At 41.2% G+C, this 20,222-nt stretch overlaps 2 protein-coding genes across 7 annotated transcripts in view; one reads left to right on the top strand and one right to left on the bottom strand.

Annotated features, from left to right (window-relative positions):
- The window catches only part of OSBPL1A (oxysterol binding protein like 1A), a 149,705-nt gene that overhangs the window by 54,372 nt on the left and 75,111 nt on the right, over positions 1-20,222 (top strand). Inside the window, exon 1 of one of the 2 annotated variants that reach the window (XM_083622886.1) lies at positions 20,142-20,216. The exons of the other annotated variant lie outside the window; for it this stretch is intronic. The gene's annotated coding sequence lies outside the window, so the exon portion shown is untranslated. Of the gene's footprint in view, positions 1-20,141; positions 20,217-20,222 lie in introns of those variants that run through there. 2 annotated transcript variants of the gene reach the window in all.
- Positions 4,733-20,216, bottom strand: IMPACT (impact RWD domain protein). Of its 5 annotated transcripts, none has more exons than XR_014550286.1 (11): positions 20,103-20,216; positions 19,259-19,387; positions 18,146-18,198; positions 17,613-17,675; positions 16,696-16,781; positions 14,023-14,154; positions 12,950-13,044; positions 9,389-9,462; positions 9,047-9,137; positions 6,436-6,643; positions 4,733-5,105 (listed from the first exon to the last, which is right to left on the bottom strand). XR_014550286.1 is itself a non-coding variant. In XM_083623095.1 (11 exons), the coding sequence occupies exons 1-11, from the start codon at positions 20,136-20,138 to the stop codon at positions 5,043-5,045; spliced, it is 957 nt and encodes a 318-aa protein (XP_083479221.1). In that variant the 5' UTR covers positions 20,139-20,216; the 3' UTR covers positions 4,733-5,042. The 5 variants fall into 5 exon arrangements, 4 of the variants coding, with proteins under 4 accessions (XP_083479221.1, XP_083479222.1, XP_083479223.1 ...); XM_083623095.1 differs by having other exon boundaries at positions 6,436-6,570; XM_083623096.1 differs by having other exon boundaries at positions 6,436-6,570; positions 14,023-14,151.

Below are 20,222 nucleotides of genomic sequence, written 5' to 3'. Positions count from 1 at the left end.
CAGGCTGCAAAAATGGGGAGCTGTGCTTGGTGACTTTTTAGAGGAGAAAGTCACCAAGGTTTTCAGAGACAAGACACCAGCCAGTAAACACAAGGGCATCATCTTTTTGTTCTAACTTATCTTCCTTTAATACTAAAGGTTTTTCTGCCACTGCAATGCAGCTAGGCCACCACATTCCCTCCCAATGACCAATAGTGCTGTATCATGACAACAAAATACCATTTCACATATTGTTGGGAGGAAAAAGTGAGCAACCCAACCCAAAAAACTTACCCTCTTTCTCCCCCAGAATAACTTGGCATTGTCTTCCTACTTAAAGGTAAAGGGACCCCTGACTGTTAAGTCCAGTCGCGGATGACTCTGGGGTTGCAGCGCTCATCTCACTTTACTGGCTGAGGGAGCCGGCGTTTGTCCGCAGACAGCTTTCTGGGTCATGTGGCCAGCATGACTAAGCTGCTTCTGGCGAACCAGAGCAGCACACGGAAATGCTGTTTACCTTCCCGCCAGAGCGGTACCTATTTATCTACTTGCACTACAACGTGCTTTCGAACTGCTAGGTTGGCAGGAGCAGGGACCGAGCAATGGGAGCTCACCCCGTCACGGGGATTCAAACCGCCAACCTTCTGATTGGCAAGTTCTAGGCTCTGTGGTTTAACCCACAGCGCCACCCATGTCCCACTTACACCTACCTTAATCCCCTAAATTTATCAGTGAAAACAGCAGAACAGTGCTAGCCCTACTAAACCCAGCACAGGACTGTATGCCATTAGAAAGGCGAGGTACATTAAAGGCTAGGTCACGGCACAATACACTTAACTGAAAGATTAATTTGTTGTGATGCGTCTTGTTTGTGTCTTCTAAATTATATGGACTAGTGTGTGAGGTGTTGATGAGCAGAGAAGCCTGCATTTAAAACCCTAAATTCAATCTGAGGACCTTTGGGTTCTCTATGGCTCTCTCACTGTATGAGATACGCACACAAAACTTTCCTCCACTTCCCAACCCAGAAATTCAAGGAAGAGGATGCCCTGGATGATACCACAGCTGGTGAGAAAATGTACACTGAAGAGAGAAAGGAAAAAAGAGAGGGGGAATTATTTATGTGATGAAAAGTTGTACATCGGTGGATTTTACTTTTAAAGACAAAATATGCTTTACTATAGTGGATGGATTTCATAATACAGTGGTACCTCAGGTTAAGTACTTAATTTTTTTCGGAGCTCTGTTCTTAACCTGAAACTATTCTTAACCTGAAGCACCACTTTAGCTAATGGGGCCTCCCGCTGCTGCCGCGCTGCCAGAGCACGATTTCTGTTCTCATCCAGAAGCAAAGTTCTTAACCCGAGGTACTATTTCTGGGTTACCGGAGTCTGTAACCTGAAGCATATGTAACCCAAGGTACCACTGTACAGTAAGCGCACAACTTACACACATTTAACTTGTGCACATTCAGCATTATGTGCTTGGCAAAAATAATGATGATGATGATTGAAAATATGAAAAGAGAGCAGAAAGGGGGTGGGTGTCTGACCAAAAAAGACTTTGGCAATCCCCACCACTGCCGCAGCCATTGCACCCAATGTGTTTTGACTATACATGATTTTGGCGTTAGGGACATAACCCCCATGTAAGTTGAGGGCTTTCTGTATTTAGCTAATCTGTGCACACTCCAAAACACAAACTGACTTCCCAGCTGAAGTCTGCATAGTCAATAGTAAGTGCAAATTTTAAAAAAAACCATATAGTTCTACTGACATCTACTGGAAAGAAACAACTCCTAATGCAGTACTTCAAAGTTGTTGCTTTATTTGTAAGACCATAAGTTTGCACATGTAGACTAATATAATAATTTTAATATCAGGTGTAAACACATTTTAGATCCATTTAATAAATATTTGTTAAATATAGATAACGAAGTAATTATAAGTAGAGAAGTGAGTTTCAGGAAAACTGTGTACCAGCTCCTCCTAATGATAGTGTTGGTGGATTAATCTGAACAAGACAGCATACAAGACCAAGAACCAATTCAGATTGTTAAATTTGCCTTCAGTGAATTTGAGCTGCCTTTGGCCTTGTTGTAAAATGTAATGGTTTCATCCCATGCATTTTTTTGCAAGGCACTCATGTGCTTTAATTGCTATTAGCAAGAAGCCTTTGAAAACCTGTGTGGCAAGACATTCCAGGGCCAGTGACACAACAGGGTTTAATTCCTCTGGACGATGAAGCACAGTGTAGATTTATGGGTCCTCTGCAATGTTTTATTTATAAATATGCAAGTAGGGCACGCTGGAAACCAATAAGCAGACACCTACAGCAGGCAGCAAATTTACAAATCCTGCATCAGATTCCCAGAGAGCAACATGTGCAACCCTGCTAAGTCTATTATTGAGTTTCTACCCTGCTAAGTCTATTATTGAGTTTCTACTCTGCAGTTTCCAAACAGTCTTCAAAGGCAGCCCTACATACAGTGTGTTATAGAAGTCAATGCTAAGTTTTACCAGAGCATCGCTAACTGTTAGTAGGCTGTCACTGCCTAGGGGGTGCCATAGCTGGAACACCAGCCAAAGCCGATGAAAGTCACTACCTGGGCCGACAGTGACAAAGCAGGATTTAGAAGTAGCCCCAGACTGCAAAATAGATCCTTTGGGGCAATGCAACCCTTTACAGAACAGGTTGAACACTATCTCTCTGATAGTAGATCCCACATTTGGAAAGCATGGTGAGGCATGTGAAGGAGCTATATACACCTACAGCACCGACACATGTGTCTATGGCTGCTCTGTGCATGTGGGAAGATGCTGGTGAGATGCAGGAAATGGCTGCATAAGTGCAGTGCATTAACTAAAATACAGTGGTACCTTGGTTGTCGAACGGCTTGGCTCCCAAACAAATTGGCTCTCGAACGCCGCAAACCCGGAAGTAAGTGCTCCAGTTTGCGAACGTCTTTTGGAAGCCAAACGTCCAACGCAGCTTCCGCAGCTTCCAGTTGAGTGCAGGAAGCTCCTGCAGCCAATCAGAAGCTGCGCCTTGGTTTTTGAACAGTTCCTGGAGTCGAACGGACTCCCGGAACAGATGAAATTCGACAGCCAAGGTACAGTGGTACCTCGGGTTAAATACGCTTCAGGTTACCGACTCCGCTAACCCAGAAATAATACCTTGAGTTAAGAACTTTGCTTCAGGATGAGAACAGAAATCATGCTCCGGCAGTGCGGCGGCGGCAGGAGGCCCCCCCATTAGCTAAAGTGGTCTTCAGGTTAAGAACAGTTTCAGGTTAAGAACGGACCTCCGGAACGAATTAAGTGCTTAACCCAACGTACCACTGTACTACTATACAGTTAAACATTCCTACTTCTCTGAGTAATAGGGTTTCGGTTTCGGCTCTCCAAAGCAAGCAAAGAGCCTTTTAGAAGCCCTCACCCTCTCCCCAGTGCCAAGACTTGCTTTTGCAAACCCCATATCCAACTCATCTTTCCTGCTAGCTACATTCCTACTATAAACTGTTTCTCTGACCATACCCAACCACTTGCAGAGCACCAAACCAAGACCCCACACTACAGACAAGACTGCTTACTGATGACAAGGGCTGTTTCCTTAATAGCAATCAGGAGCAATAGGTGATGTTGGCAGCCAGGACAATATTTCCAATTTATAGAAGTATTATAATTCCAGAACTGAACTGTTTCATAACCTATTTTGTAGGTACTACGTGTTTCCTCAATTTTAACCAGTATTGACTCTGTCAATAGTCGACCACAAAAAAAAGCTTTTGCAAAGAACTATAAGAGTAGGTTTATTTCATTCAGTGTCAAGAGTAAAAATAAAAATAAAAATCCAAGAACTTTTAATGCATTTTTATAATGGAGTTACTGTCAGAAGCGATTTTATACTTTTGTAGTTGATGGATATCAAGTTCGCTTTTCTTTGATTTTGGTAAAGATGCCATAAATAAAAACCTAATCTAATCCATTCAATACAACTGTGCCCATGACATTTTACAGAACTGGATCGCAAATTGAAAAAAACAAATAAGACTAATAAATTCAGAGTAAAAGAGTTTGCCAAGCGCATGAACTTGACGTCCCGTACTATCAACTTAGCGTCTCAGGTGTGTAGACAACCAAACAGCAATTTCCACTTGCAGACCTACAATCCACAAGAACCGAGTTCAATCTTTTATGAAGAAACTATAAGAAGCATTAAAATTGCCTCACAGTTCTATTTCAATATGAAATACATTTACAATCATCACAGTAGTGAGCAAGCTATTCAAATGAGATTTTTTTTTTTAAATCCCCAAGATTGCAAATCAATTAAAACATATGATTCAGCTAGCATTAAGCACTTTTACATACCATTGTTCCAATGTCCCCACTGTGGAAGGACGCGTGGATCCAGAATTGGCCTCCACAGTCACTTACGGACTCATTGTTAAAACCATGTTTATGGAAGACAACCTTACTCGGCTACGAGTGATCGCCAAAGAAGAAGAAGAAATGTTATGTATTACTTCAGGTGAACCTCACTTATAAGAGCTAGTTTGATGGCCAGACTATAGCATAGAAATTTGCCAGTAAGAAAAACTGGGAACTGAAAATACAGTACAAACCAGAACTTGACAGAAGGCTGAAGCTTCATTTTTCAAAGGTGTTTAAGATTCCTACTTGGTGCAATGAATTCTTCCTTCCATATGTTAACAGAAACCCTTCCCCAGAAGTGAAAGATAAGACAGGGAAACACTGAATTTCCGCATTTAATTGTTCTTAACAAATGAAGTAACTGAATACAGAAGAAATCTCATTTGTTTAAGGCCTTGGTTTCTGAGCAGCTGAGGCATTGAACAAACTGAAAACATTTTCTGGGGCTGCCACTGAGTTCTGTTACTATGAAATATTTCTTTTTACTCCAAAATATTTCCATGTCTTCGAGATAAAACATTTAGGATGACAAAAAATTCCTTTCCCTATCTGAGTGACTGGTGTTTTAACTGCATACATACAGGGGAAAGATAAAATGGCTATGCGATTTTGCAAACTGAATTAATGTTACATTTTCTTCTTGTCCTTCCTTATTCTTTTGTTCTTCCCCAGCTGCTTAGATAAATTTTCCTAGAGAGAGGAGGGAAAAAAATCAAAATGAGCACAACTTATTTCTTACTCTGCATAAGCCGCTGTGCTTTTCTGCACTGGTAGGATACTTTCAAGGTTAATGATCTACAATTAATACTCTGTTTAGTTTTATGTTTTCCTGATTCACTGAACGGATTCTGAAAAGATTGATACTTGTGTCATTAAGATTATTTCTGAATGGAAAAAGTTGTCTGCAAAATGATGCTAACCATTCATAACCATTGGAGACGTTACAGAACAGATTCCATTTCAACTTTTTGCCATTAGGCTTTATATAGGAACTGTTTTCTCCTAGGTATGAGTGACAGACAATACAACTGGAGCTCTTTCTTGCCACCTGTGGGGCTTTCTGCACAGAAAACAGGCACTACCTTAACAACATATCGTAAATAAATTACACTGTACTTTCCATGGCACACTGGTGTTGTTTCTGATTAATATAATTTTTAAAAGAGTAATGTTTAGACTATTATGCTTCATTTACCCCCTCTTTTATATGACCAAGATCAATAATACTATTGTATAACCGAATGAATCATAAAACACCACATGTTTTTTTCAGAGCAGGTGGCGTTTTAGGGCTCTGAAAGATTTTAAGTATTGGATGCATTTCAAAAAAATTTAGCAACTGGTACAAAAGACAGTTGATTTCAGATGAACATGAAGCTTTTACAGGTTTTATACCCTGTTTACAGAATTACCTTCAACACAGGGTAGAAATTAGTCTCCTAAAAATTCAAGAGCCTCTGTCACTTTCTATAGCCTTTACCTTTAAAATTCTCCATCTCGCCACCACTGCCCACCTAATCTCCTCTTATTACATGTCTTAGCCTTGCCATGTTTCATGCTGCTACTTCATCTTTCCCTCTCTGTCTTCAGTGCTCATCTGCCAACTCCTTTCCTTCTTTCCTTTTGCCACAGAAATCATGCACCAAACACATCAAGCAGAAAAGGAAGCAAGACCGAAAAGAGGCCTTCAGCCACCCACAGGCATGCACCTCTGACTTTATTCCATTGTTTCCTTCTCAGAGCCAGTCCCACGCTGAACTTGTGTGGAGGTGAAGGAGAAAACTGTCAGTCTGGGGATTGGGCATGATAAATAATATTCACCAAAACACAACCTATTCCTTGAAAAAGCTTTCCTACCAAACTACTTTTAAACTTGGGGAAAATTTTAAATAGTAGTTTTCTCGTGCAACAAGTAAACTGAAAAATTCAGTTACGTGTACATGCTATTTTAGAGAGTGTCTGTGTGTGTGGCATTTCAGCAGCCAGTTAACAGAAGCCATCGCTATTAGGGTAGACTTACAGGGGACTTGGTGTAGTTCTGTTCCACAAGTATATTCCTGGCACAATTGTTGATGTGTTTAAAACGATCTGGTCCTAGCAGGATACCACCATACCAGCGGGACACCACCACCAGAACATTGCGGACATCCAGGATCTGTATAAAAACACTTGTCCATTAACATCTGGAAGATGAGCTGTGTGACTTGTGTCTGCCTGGATGCGCTCTCCTGTATATAATGAGCGCATGTCATTGTTGATGCCACGCTCTGGAATAGTTCTAGAAATAAACATTACCTTTTAAAAAAAGTGCAAGCCAACTCCGTCTTCCCTTGCCCAAAATTCTTTAATAAGAAAAGCTGACATTGGTCCAGAAACTCAAATTCTGCACTGGTACATCAACAATTTAGGGATATCCAGCATATACTTAATAAATTCAGCATCTGACTGTTAACTACTCTCGCTATTGGGGAAGAAGCACAGCAGGAAGAGGAGAGCTATTGTAAATAAAAGACTGCAGGAGTGGAGGCAGCAGCGCCACCTGCCAAACCCTAGACCTCCCATTCAGCAAAGGCTAAAATCACTACGGGGGGGGGGGGAATCGAGCAGGTGAAGCTCTTCTGGCCATGACGTGTAAACAGGGGCATTGCGAGGGCATTTAGTTGAGTTTTAGGAGGATGCCCAGTGTGCTATCTCACAGTGTAAAGGTAAAGGGTAAAGGGACCCCTGACCATTAGGTCCAGTCGTGGCCGACTCTGGGGTTGCGGCGCTCATCTTGCTTTATTGGCCGAGGGAGCCGGCCTACAGCTTCCGGGTCATGTGGCCAGCATGACTAAGCCGCTTCTGGCGAACCAGAGCAGCGCACGGAAACACCGTTTACCTTCCCGCTGGAGCGGTACCTATTTATCCACTTGCACTTTGACATGCTTTCGAACTGCTAGGTTGGCAGGAGCAGGGACCGAGCAACAGGAGCTCACCCTGTCACGGGGATTCGAACCGCTGACCTTCTGATCGGCAAGTCCTAGGCTCTGTGGTTTAACCCACAGCACCACCCGCATCCCTATCTCACAGTGTACGTAGGACCAAGAGACATGGATGGAGAAGAAGCTGCTGCAGTGACCTGCAACACCTGTGCCCTGTTTGTCTTCCTGACTGAAAACGGGCAACACTACGCCTGCAGCAAGAGCAAGCTGGAAGAGAAACTACAGCAACTTGAAGCCTCTTAGAGATCAGATATTAGATGAGGCTGGAGCATGACGGACTCGTGGAATGCTGGACACAATCTTTCACCTGCCCATTGCATGTATCTAGTTTTTAAATACAGTCATAAGGCTGACCAGCATGGAGAAACCAATTCATGGCCACAAAGATTCTTTAAAAGTTTTGTTGTTTTCACCAACATATACAAACAGTAAAGAATCCATGATAACAAATACATCAAAGAAGAGAATACTTTCCTCCCATCATTTAGCCAAGTAGGTCCTTCCCAAGGGTGCTCTCTGACGAAGTCAGTTTTTGAGTCACTGCCCATAGAAGAAAGAAAACACCACCAAATCTCTGGGAAGTCATTGCTGAATGCTTTAAGTCCAGATATTTTAAAACCACATTGGGATTTTCCAAAAACCAAATTCTGTCACAGACATCAAATTCCAACTGTAAAACATGAACAGGTCATATTGTCTGCATCTCCCTTAGGAGGAGATCTACTATAGTAAAAGGAAACAGCACACAGACAAAGAAGGTGGTCCTCCTTTGTTTCACACACAATTCATAGCAATTTCTTTTGTAATAAATCCCAGTTGCATGGCTACTCTTTTCACTGTTGAGAGACGGAGTACTATTAAGGCGTTTTGGGCTCCCGTGCCTTTAAATGTAGCGCTTCTAATTTACAGGTTCAAGCAATTTTATTGCCATCTATTGATTACATTGGGGGGATTAGTGACTAATCTCCCCTTGAGTAGTCTCCCTGAGAATGGCCCTGCATCAATTTCCTTTTACCACAGGGGAGGCCAATTACTTATTTCCTTTTTTTTTTAATAGAAAGCTAGTGATTTAATTTTTTAAAAAAACATACTTGATTCTTCTACTGTTTTAATCTGCTATGGCACACGAGAAGGATGAAGAACTTTTCAGCAGGTACAGAGTTTATGGTTAATTATGGTTTGATGTGACGTATGAACTGGGCTTCTATGTGATGTGATGTCACCACATTTTGAAACAGAGTGATGTGTGGCATATGGGCCAGAAATCTCACTGCATCATAATGTAAATGTAATGTAAAGGAAACGGGAAATTAGGCACAGACTGCCATTTTCAGTGTTTCTGTCCCTAGTATCTTTCTGCGGATCTTGTAATTCTACGCCTAGAAACTGAAATTTCCACTAAATAGTACCTGGATGGTAGCATGTTTTTATTACTTTATAATATTTCCATCACTTAGCTCCCATGTGTAAAAATACTCAAATAATGCTTTCCAATCTCTCTATCATCTATCTATCTATCTATCTATCTATCTATCTATCTATCTATCTATCATCTACACTCAATACAGATTTGTAGAATAAACTTTATTTTAGAACTACAATCCAAACACTGCAGGGAAAATTCTCCAGTTACCAATTGGTTCCTTTTACCTGCATGAGATGGAGAAGACGTCCACCTGCGGCTGTTTCACCATCATCTTCACAATCCTGTAAGAAAGTCTGCTTGTCTTCACAGTATATCCTAAAAGCAAAAAGTGAAACAAAAAGTGTCAAGTAACAAAGCAAACATCCTTACATAATACATATCTCAACAATATTGTTTAAGGGACTCTTGCTCTTATTCAAACGCCTTAAAATCTTATCATAACCAACTGTACTTACACTGTGTGACAGTGAGAGAGAGTTTTGATGCTATTAAGGTAACAGAATCAAAGCAGATGTTTCTCTCGTTCATCCCTCTGAAATAATTGTCACTGAAAATTGGCTACTCACCTGTATGCATATATATTGTGAGTAGCACTGGCTATTTTCTTATTCTTGTACAACTCAGCAATAACATTTTTCACCTATGAAGAAAAAAAAGCTTTTTTCCCCAACGTATAAATGCTTATATGCTTCACTTTTAAGGTTTTGCAAACAAGGCTCATTCTCTGTGGTTACTACTAAAACATTTCAATTAAATTAAATGCAACAATGGTGGAGACTGCAATATGGCTGGCATCCATACTTCTGGTAAAAGAAATTATTCATTTGCGCAAGTACATGTTTCCTTGGCAGTAAATGCCACTGGATGCAGTGGTGTATACGTCTTTTCAAATGTGCCCAGGACAACAGCCTGCAGGCGTAAAATTTAAGACAGCCTTTGCCACCTGGTGTCCTCAAGATGTTTGTACTACAATGCCTATCAGTCAGCATGGCCAATAGAATGACAGGAATTGTAGTTCAAAATATCTGGTGGACGCAAGGTTGGCAAAGGCTAATTTAAGATACAGATGTAATGGAAAAATGCACCCAGTACCACCTGAGATAGTGATGCTCAAGGAAGTTTATGTGTTAACCACAAAACTCCAAAGACCATGAGTGCAATGAAGATCTTTCCAAGACAACCAAGGGTGCCCCAGAGTACAACTTCAGCTACATGGACTGTTGGGGCTTACAAGGAACATGGAATGGGATGGGGGGGGGGGAGAAAAGAATAGGTTACAGATCGACAGAAGGGCTGATTCTTTGGGTTAGCATTTTGTTTACCGTTGCCCAGCCTCCATGTTCGTCTGTAGTACCTTCTATCCCTTTCCTTTGAAGGAAAGAGTCTGGAACTTAGACTGTATAACCAATGTCCTTAGTTATGATATAACTATGCATATTTTAAAAGGCACTGGCTGAAAAATATGATGCAAACATAAGCTGAGATCCTACATTTCCTTCTCTAGACAGAGCAGAGCTCATGGAATATACCTTCCCATCTCCACACACCCTCTTTTCTCCACAGAGCTCTGCAATTCTGCTCTGTGGGGTCCTTCAAAGTGGTATTGGGAAATGAGGGAGTCCATGAATGGAAGATGCACTTGGGATTCAAGCCATTGTCAAAATTTTAAATGAAGAGTGTGGATGGAGTAAAGAGAAGAAGGTGAAGATGAAGGATATAGCAAACTGTTGTGGAAGGAAAGCGCTGGAGGGAGATCGACCTGCAGCTCTTGGCCTTGGTGAAAGTTTTGTATGCTTAGAAACATGAGCAGCCAGCCAGGTACAGAGGGCCAGTCTCATACATTTGGCAAGGCATGTGAGGAGGTGAAAAATGGGGCCCTTGATATCTTATTAAAGCAAAACACTACTGATCAGATGCCAGAGAAGATGCACTGCCTGATCTAGAAAGTCACAAGGGGCTCTTTGTGTAAGAAAATGAAATACGAAGCGGTAGAAATAACATCAACAGGCCTTTACAGATCAAGACATCAAAGGCTGCTTCTGGGGGTTGGCACCCCAGACCCACACACCATCTTCCTGTTTGAGCTCTATGTCACTCATAGTAAATGTAAAGCTTTTTTCTCACTCAGAAACTTAAATCAACAGGATCAACAGTATGTGGATTAAAACAACAACACACACTGGTTTGCTTTTTTGCCCAATAGGTTACAGAATCTATTGTGTTAATCTGTGGAAATAATCAAGATTCCTCCAATACCCCTTTTACACATTTAATCTTTGTCTGCACTGTAGGCCCTAAGAGCTCAATAAAGAATTAGATGGTAATTTATTAGTTGTCCTTTCCCCCCATATCTCCTTAAACGTAGTTATCTATTGTTCTGTTCTTATCAGATGGCTCATGTTTCCCTGTACTAGATAAACCCTGTGATGAAAAAACTGTTTTAATAAACAATGCATAATTAATACCACTTTAAGCAAAACATTATTAAAGCTGTGAGAGCTTGAGAAAACATGCCTGGCAAGCAAATTGCTTTTAATTCAAAAGGAGAGAAAAAAAGTCATCTCTCTAGAGTTATCAAAATACATCTCCAATATTTATCTTTGCAGTATTCCCATTATTTCACAGCAAATTCACTTACTATGCTGGGGAGAGGAAAAAACTGATATAGCATACCTCAAGACACAGTTCACAGTATCTGCAAAGAGAATTTTGCTTTGAAAACAGTTTCCCAAATCATATATTTCCCTTTCTAAGGGGAAAAATGCACCAAAGGAGGGCAATGTAAATAACTAACTGTGCTAATAATCAACCAGCAATTCTAGAACAGTTTCCGCCACTGCCACCACGCAAATGGGACTGAGCTGGCATAGTCTGGTATGTGTGCATTAATAGTGCATTCCTATGAATATCTACTCAGGAGTATGTCCCACTGAGGCCAGTGGGCTATACTCCAAACTCTAGTGGTGCAGCAATAAAACTTCTGGCAAATTTGCAAAACTAAGCAGGGTTTCAAATTGGATAGTGGACCACATGTTGAGATGCCTACATTGCAGGGGGCTGGACTAGATAACTGTCAGGTCCCTTGAAACTTCAGTCACCACAGTTATTCATGTCAGCAGAGGGAAACAGCCTAGGAAACAGGAGGTGTTTGCACTGCACCAAATCCCACTACAGTTGCTCACAGATGTATTTCCCTCAGGTAATTTATTAGCAGAGGCATAAAGCTGGCCAAGGGACGTGGGTGGCACTGTGGTCTAAACCACTGAGCCTCTTGGGCTTGCCGATCAGAAGGTTGGCAGTTTGAATCCCCGCGACGGGGTGAGCTCCCGTTCCTCGGTCCCAGCTCCTGCCAACCTAACAGTTCGAAAGCACGCCAAAAAGTACAAGTAGATAAATAGGTACTGCTCCAGCGGGAAGGTAAACGGCATTTCCGTGCACTGCTCTGGTTTCGGTGTTCTGTTGTGCTAGAAACAGCTTAGTCATGCTGGCCACATGACCCAGAAAAACTGTCTGCGGACAAACGCTGGCTCCCTCAACCTGTAAAGTGAGATGAGCGCTGCAACCCCATAGTCGTTCGCAACTGGACTTAACTGTCAGGGGTCCCTTTACCTTTTTTAAAGCTGGCCACTGTTGATACTTTGGTCTTATGCTTTTCAAATAAAAGCTTTCACGGAATAGATAATGCCTGTAGGACTCTGTAAGTTGTCCCAGAGCTGAGGATAACATGTGCTATTTCTGTGCAACCCACTGCTCAGTTTCAAGCCAGATATACAACCCTATTGATTCAAAAGGTTACCACTCATCTTTTCTTATCTGATTATCTTGAATCCAAATTACTGCACACCTCTTTTTTTACAAATATCCTGGATCCAAAAGGCTACCACGCATCTTTCAAGATGATCCTGAATCTAAATTCCCCAGGCCATTCATTTTAATCTGGATAGCAATATTTAAGCCAATAAAACCCTCTGGAATGGATGACAGAGATCTGTATTTTGCAGAAGAAAACATATTTGTGGTGTCTGTGTTAAGCAAATAAGAACATATACATACATGCTTACAAATGTATACTTATAACCTAGAGAGGAGGAGACTGAAAGGCCTGTCAGAAAGCAGATTTTACTAACCTGTTTGGGGCTCACAACAGGTGCTAAATGTGCCTGGAAAGTGCTTCTTCGGTCTGTAATTGGGTTTCCGTGATAAATTGGAGGCAGCTCTTCATCTGCAAATTTAAGAATTTAGGTTTTGTGCAAAGGTGGGCTACTGTACCTTCTCTCCAACTAATTCAGAATGGCCCTGCTAAACTAATCTCTCCCTCCGTCTCCTACGATCACAAGCCTCATTCTTCTCTTTTAAATCCTTTACACTGATTTCTTTGCTTGCCTTCCATCAACTTTTAAAGCTTTCCTTCTCTACAGCTTGCTACAAGTTTACTATGGGTTAAAAACTGCAAACAAAACGCTGCCTCAAACCGGGAAGAAAGTCGGGGAATAGCTGTGCGTGAGCAGAGCAGAGCACATGAACGAAAGGCCCACTTCATGCTCATGTACGCAACACATGCATCTCTTACCAATATTTATAAAGCGCAAGATATGTGGGGGGAAATCTCCATGCCCGACTCTTCTAATCATATAGCATAATCTCACCTAGGATCACACTCCTGTCTCTTCTGCACCATGCCATTTGCTAAGCCATTCACTGTACCAACAATAACTTCCCTATTGATCCCTTCACAATTGTGGTAAGGGAAAGCAGTGTGAGAGCTATGGCATTTTCTGATCCCACCTCTGATGTCCATGTGCTGAGTGAGGTGGATATCTGAGGAGGGAAGGTTCAGGAAAGAATGATCAGGGTTCCAGTTCCCACAGAGATCTGCGCATGTAGTCTTCCCTAGCTCAGACGCCCATGTCTAACATGCAGAAGTTGGAGGCAAGCCTTAGGGAATCAGTCCCTTTGTAAATGTTCACCCCCTTCACAAAGGCATCAGTTCCTCTTTTTATTTTGCCAGACCCACTTTTTAATCAAAAGATCAGACAATGCAGTGCAGATACCTAACACAAAGTCACAGGGGGACAAAGTGATTTGCAGCAGCACTTTCACATGGCTTGGCTCCACTTCATGAGCGCCGTTTCATATATATATATTTAATAGACACAAAAGTAAGCGTGGAAACATAACTAAACAGCAATAGCTACTCTACCTTCTTGGCTTTCTGACAGATCAAAATTCAGAGTTACAGCTGCACATTCCCGGAGGGGTTGATACTCCAGTGAAAAATTCTCTTCATACTCCAGATCAGTTTCTTCTGTAATTTTTTTAACATCTGGACCTACTGGTATAAAAGCAATACCTGCTTTAAAAGGCTTTCTTGACAGTTCAAACTATTTTAAGTGATTGGTAGCATCTGTGGGGAAGTTAGTGGTACAATTACATTTGCAAGTGGCACTTCTTAAGAAACACATATAACACATACTTTGAAAAATAAATAAAAAGGATGCATTGGTCATTCAGAGGGCAGAGCAAATTATTAATTATAACTGTCAGAACCACATGTAAACTACAGTGGTACCTCGGGTTAAGTACTTAATTCATTCCGGAGGTCCGTTCTTAACCTGAAACTGTTCTTAACCTGAAGCACCACTTTAGCTAATGGCACCTCCTGCTGCAGCCACGCTGCCGCTGCCCGATTTCTGTTCTCATCCTGAAGCAAAGTTCTTAACCCGAGGTACTATTTCTGGGTTAGCCAAGTCTGTAACCTGAAGTGTATGTAACCTGAAGCGTATCTAACCCGAGGTACCACTGTATATAGATGATATATATAGATATAGCTAATGGGGCCGCCTGCTGCCGCCGCAGCACGATTTCTGTTCTCATCCTGAAGCAAAGTTCTTAACCCAGGGTAATATTTCTGGGTTAGCGGAGTCTGTAACCTGAAGCGTCTGTAACCTGAAGCGTATGTAACCCGAGGTATCACTGTATTATAAAATATTTTGGACCCACTACTAGGAATACCTATGTGCAATTGTCACATAACAACCTACAGACAGGTTGCATTATTTTTCTGACATCCAAGTGTCCCCATATCAGAAAAAAGGAAAATGCATGAAGTGACACTCACACATCGTATTTTTCAGAGTTTAAAAGAAACGCAAGGGTAAATTTTGCATGTGCAGATTTAAAGAAACAAATCATAGCAAGTATTACACAGATCTTGCCATCTAACTTCTGTGCATTTTGAACTTGCAAAAATTACCTCAAGGGATCACAAACATGTGTGCAAACATGGTTCGTATGTCTAAATTTCCCATTCCCGCTATGTGACTCTCACATATTCAAAAGCCTTGAAAAACGTAGTAAGCGTATCACTTCAGATAAACTCAAGCAAAGTTCAGATGATCACTAGGAAATTTCAGCAATAATCTACAGATGTGGTAAATCAAGGCAAATTATTTGGCATAGATTACTACAACGCCCCTTATTCTGCTGAATGTCCACTATATCTCTCAGGATGCTCCAATCATTTTCACCCACATGCTGATTCCTTAGTACAGCACATGACACCAAAACATTATACCACTAGAGGGCAGAGAGAACTACCAAATGCGGGCATGGCTAAATGCACGTCTGGGTTCAAAAATGCTTTGCAGAGGATAGCAGAAAAATATGTGGGTTGCAACATGCAGTTTTCAAAGCCACACCAATAGTTGCCAAAAAAAAAAGTACAGCAGATCACATTAAAGTTCCCACCCTAAGTGTTATAATCTACCTATTAATTTCCCTAGTAAACGTGACACCCTTCAGGAAGAAACTAAACAAAAACTATCATACTGAAATGTCTCTTATTTATTTGTTGTATCAAGATGATAAAATTGCAATTTGGAGGAATAACAGAAATCCCAGACTGCATCCCTGTATATTCCAACTGTGTTGCTGTTCTGTTGACAGAGAAGCAAGACTTTTGTATGGTGGTTCCTACCCTTTGGAATTCCTTCCTGTTACAAATCAGTCAGGTTCCATCTCAATTATTTTTTCAGTGTCTATGGAAAACCTTCCTTTCACAACAAGCCTGTTAAGTAGAGATTTTTATTCCCTGTCTGTATCAGCACTGGGCTTGAAAATTGTGTCTATATTGTTTAACCGCTTTGCAATGTCTTGTTGAAAGCAATTGATACATGAAATAAATAAAAACAATAAATAAATATTCCAGAACCTTAAGCCACATACAACGTTAATTAGTACTATTTCCATTGCATAAATGTTTTTGTATTCCTGGTTTCAGTTCTGCTATCAGATATTTTTAAACGCTTACTAAACCGCAGCTGGTTTTCCTGCTTTAATAGCACTCTCACCGTTTCTAAATTTAGGAGGAATGCTGAAGCCTCCGAGAAGTGGCTAAAAGTGCCTTTTTAATAATAACCTGCTGATCTATTGGAACTAGATGTAATACTTTGCTTGAAATTGGGGGGGAGGGGAGATATAGAAAGCAGAATTGATCGTTTTCTCAAGCAACTGAAAGCGTCTTAGCCTGACTCTGGCTTTATTTATGCTGCCTCACATGATCCAGCTGCACTGGGGCCTTACAGTGAACGAAGGCAAGACTGTGTAGACTGCCATAGCCCTTCCCATGTCTGATCATAAGGCCTGCATGTACTTCTGGTTATTGGGTCACATGGTGCCCAACAGGCTTTAACACAGCCTTCTTACTTCCCACTTGTGGTTTTTCTACATAGCAATGATCAAAAGTAATAATTTAGGGTTATATGCAGTGCCATGTGAGAAGTTATGTGTGTGTGCAACAGGACTTCTCCTTCCTTTCCCCACGTGATCCCAAAACCTGCTCCGGAGCGTTGCTCAGACTCGTTTAGCACCTTACCTGAATCAGAAGACTGCGATTTTTCTATCAAAAATTCACGTATCTTCTCCACCCATAGATAAAGGATGCTTTCACCAAGATTCTGTCTGAAAAGCATGATACAAAATATACAAATCTACTCTAAAATTACTTTTTTAATGGATAGCATCATAGAAATCTTTATGTTTCAGTTGTGGTTTAGGAGCCTTCTTGTGTAAAAAATATCCTGTGATACACCACTTTCATTCCAGGGACACAGATTGGCTTGTTCTTTAGGTTTTGGGAGAGAGCAGTCAGAAAGTACAAACCTATACATGCTTCCTCAGAAGTAAGTGCCACGTGATGTTACACCATAACACATGGCCTTTGCCTAGCTTTGCTATAACAGTTGTCTCACTAAAACAGAATGTACTATTTTGTATAAGATCCATAAATCTTCACTTCCAGCAAAAGGTTCTGCTTCATATTGCTTTTTCAATATTACTGCCATCTGCTGGAATTATGTATAAAACATTTCAGGACAGTATTTGGATTTTTAAAAATATAACCATGACATTTATTATTATTACATTTGTTTGTTTGTTATTCATTCATTCATTCCCCGCCTTTTACTCTGACAGGACTCAAGGAGGCTTACAAATAAAACCAAGAATAGCTAAAAACATAGAAAAAATGATTAAGCATTAACAGAATTCAAGCACATATATAATCTGAAAACATACAAATAACTGCAATAAAAGCAGCATGGCAGCATGGCAGCAGCTATGCTTCCTCCTCCTCAGGGCACTCAAAAGTTGTGGCCCTTTCAATACGATTTACAGACAAACTCTCCGCTGGTTTGTGAAAACATGGTTTTCACAGAAAGCAGATACTATGCTAGATCCCAGCTTCCCATGCTTCTTTCTATGATTCGTATTCCTACAAACAGTACAACTTACACATAGAGTTCTTCCAGATAATTTGCAAGTTCCGCATATTCCTGTCCAGAAAGCCAAGGAGCACTAGAATAAAAAAAGGAACGTACTAGTTTAATATTTGCATCATTTTAAAACCATTTTCTACTTCAAGATACTAAAAACACCTCATTGTGATTATGATTTTATATGCTTTGGCAAAATCAAATCATGTTGCAATTATACCTTCTTCTTCATACTGGGACAGTACCCATATCACAAAATATGATAATAAAAAACTAGGAAGAGACACATTTTCACTTGCTTTCTCTCTTATGTTGCTATAATTTAGAGTTTGCTGAGTTCCTTTAAACCAGGACGATTAGCTGATTTTGGCCAGAGGGCTACATTCCCTGTTGGTCAAATCTCCAAAGCTGAAGTGTGTATGGTCACCACACACTCACTTGCTCCACACAAGCCTGTGTATCACACACACAGATTGGTTACGTATTACGAAACTAAGAGTTTGGAACAAAAGGCACAGAAGCTTTTTTCAAAAATATTAACTTATCACTTACTTAATTTGATAAATAGGTGGTGCTGTTGTCGGATATTCAGGAGGAAGGATCACCTGAAAAGTTTTAAAAGTAGATTAGCCAGAAATTTTCATTCCAAATCTAGCTGGGGATGGGGTGGAGGAGAAATGCAGGACAGTTCCAAAACATTGTTAAGGTATTAAATAACTGGAAACACTAGTACATAAATTCTTAGATGACAGTCCTGCACACAAAGTGAGCCTTACTTATGCATAAACATGTACAGAATCTGTATCTTAGGTACCTTATGGCTCTCCGATAATATACAGATTTTACTTCTCCCATTTTTTCGGCATTATACGTGAGACAGATGCAAACATTAAAGGACAGAACCCACAGAACATTAAAGGACAGCAACAACTAATAAAGTTGGATGTGTCTCCCTACATCTGACTGCATCATTTATAAATCAATTGTGTGTTAAAGAATAGTCCTAGTTATTCTTAAGTAGGGCACCAACAGTTTCAAGATAGGGTGGGGTCACATTCCTCACCACATTCCCCAATGCTGAATTGCCATGCTAGCTCTGACCTCTAAAGACTGCATGTTGAGTGCAGTCACCAACAAGGGAACCCTTGCTCACAAGCAGCACCTTGTGCTTACAGGCTTCACAGGATCAGGACCCCCGATTCTACAGGGTTCCTGATTGTGTGAATGCCCAGTGCAGAAGCAGCTGTGTGTATGAAGGGATCCCCTTGCAGACAACCAGTTATGGTTGAGTTGTCAGAGGGTGGAGCTGATGCAGAAGAACTTGCCCTGCTCTAAGCTTGAAATCATGAATGCCTTATATGTGAATGATGCATAACGAAGGCTAAAGTTAAACCCAAAAGATTTGAGGCCAAGCCACAACCCAGAATTCCTTCATTCTTTATTTTATTTGTATACTGCTTTTCCACCAAAAGAATAAAGTTCAAAGTAGCGTACAACAACAAAACAATACCTCTCAAAATGAACCATTTCAGAATAACATAATAAAACATTACAGTACATTTACAACGTTACATCTCCTGACAATAGCAAAAGTAGGCTCAAAGATGCCCATCTGAGATATCCAGGTGCAAACTCAAAGCCCAATTATGTTTCAGGAAAACCTACCTGCAGACAGAGTCTCCACTTTGGCTTTTCCAGGCAATCACTAATCTGAATACAGAATACTTTTGCATCTTCATCAATGGTGCACCATTCATCGCCATATATAGCAGACAAGGCTTCAATTTCTTCTGTCTAACAGAAAATTATGCAGTAATATTTTATTTTATTTCTATACTGCTGAACTACAATAATTTCTAAGTAGTGTGCAATAAACTTGATGCAATGTAAATCAGTTAAAATTACAAATTCAGAATTCAGTTGTTGGAATAAACAAAGTCTTCAGTAGTCAGCACAAGCCTGCTCCCCAACACAGTGGCTGCTTAGGAGCAAGGTATAACAGAATCGGAACATATGAAGAGCCTGCTAGATCAGGCCAAAGACCCATCTCATCCCATCCAGCACCCTTGCCTCACAGTGCCCAGATCTAGGTGGACTTTAGGAGGCAATGCACGAAGGAAGGATTTATAAGCAGCAGCTAATAATGATGGTCGCATTAAGCCTCTGCATACCAGGAGGTGGGAAAGTTTCCTTAGGGGCATCCTGGAAGCATCTAACCGGCCACTACTGAATTCGGTGGAATGGGGTCAGATCCAACGGGATGACGAATATATTAATATGCTTCAATGTGATGCTAGACTACAATGCCCATCACTCGCTAAGCATGCAAGTTGGGGTTGCAGGGCGATGGAGTCCAAGCATATCTGGAGCCACATGTGCGCCCCCGTCGCGACCTTAGCATGCAGGCAAAACCCCTTAGGCAAATGCCCCGTTTCCCTGACCTGCCCCCTTCTCCAGGAATCCGAGCCCGACGCCCCGCAATCAGCCTCCCGCTCCGCAACGCGCTCACTTGTCTCTGGGCCGTTTCCGGGTCACTCGCCGCCATCACGGCGCGGGAAGGCGGAGCTCACGCGTCCAATCAGCCCTGCGCCCGGGACGCAGAATCCTTGCCCCCGAGAAAGAGGTTAGC

This window comes from Podarcis filfolensis, assembly GCF_964270895.1.
Source record: "Podarcis filfolensis genome assembly, chromosome: 7".
NCBI classification, from domain to species: domain Eukaryota; kingdom Metazoa; phylum Chordata; class Lepidosauria; order Squamata; family Lacertidae; genus Podarcis; species Podarcis filfolensis.
The sequence above is the reverse complement of the archived record's forward strand: the minus strand, read 5'-3'. Positions and strand labels throughout refer to the sequence as shown.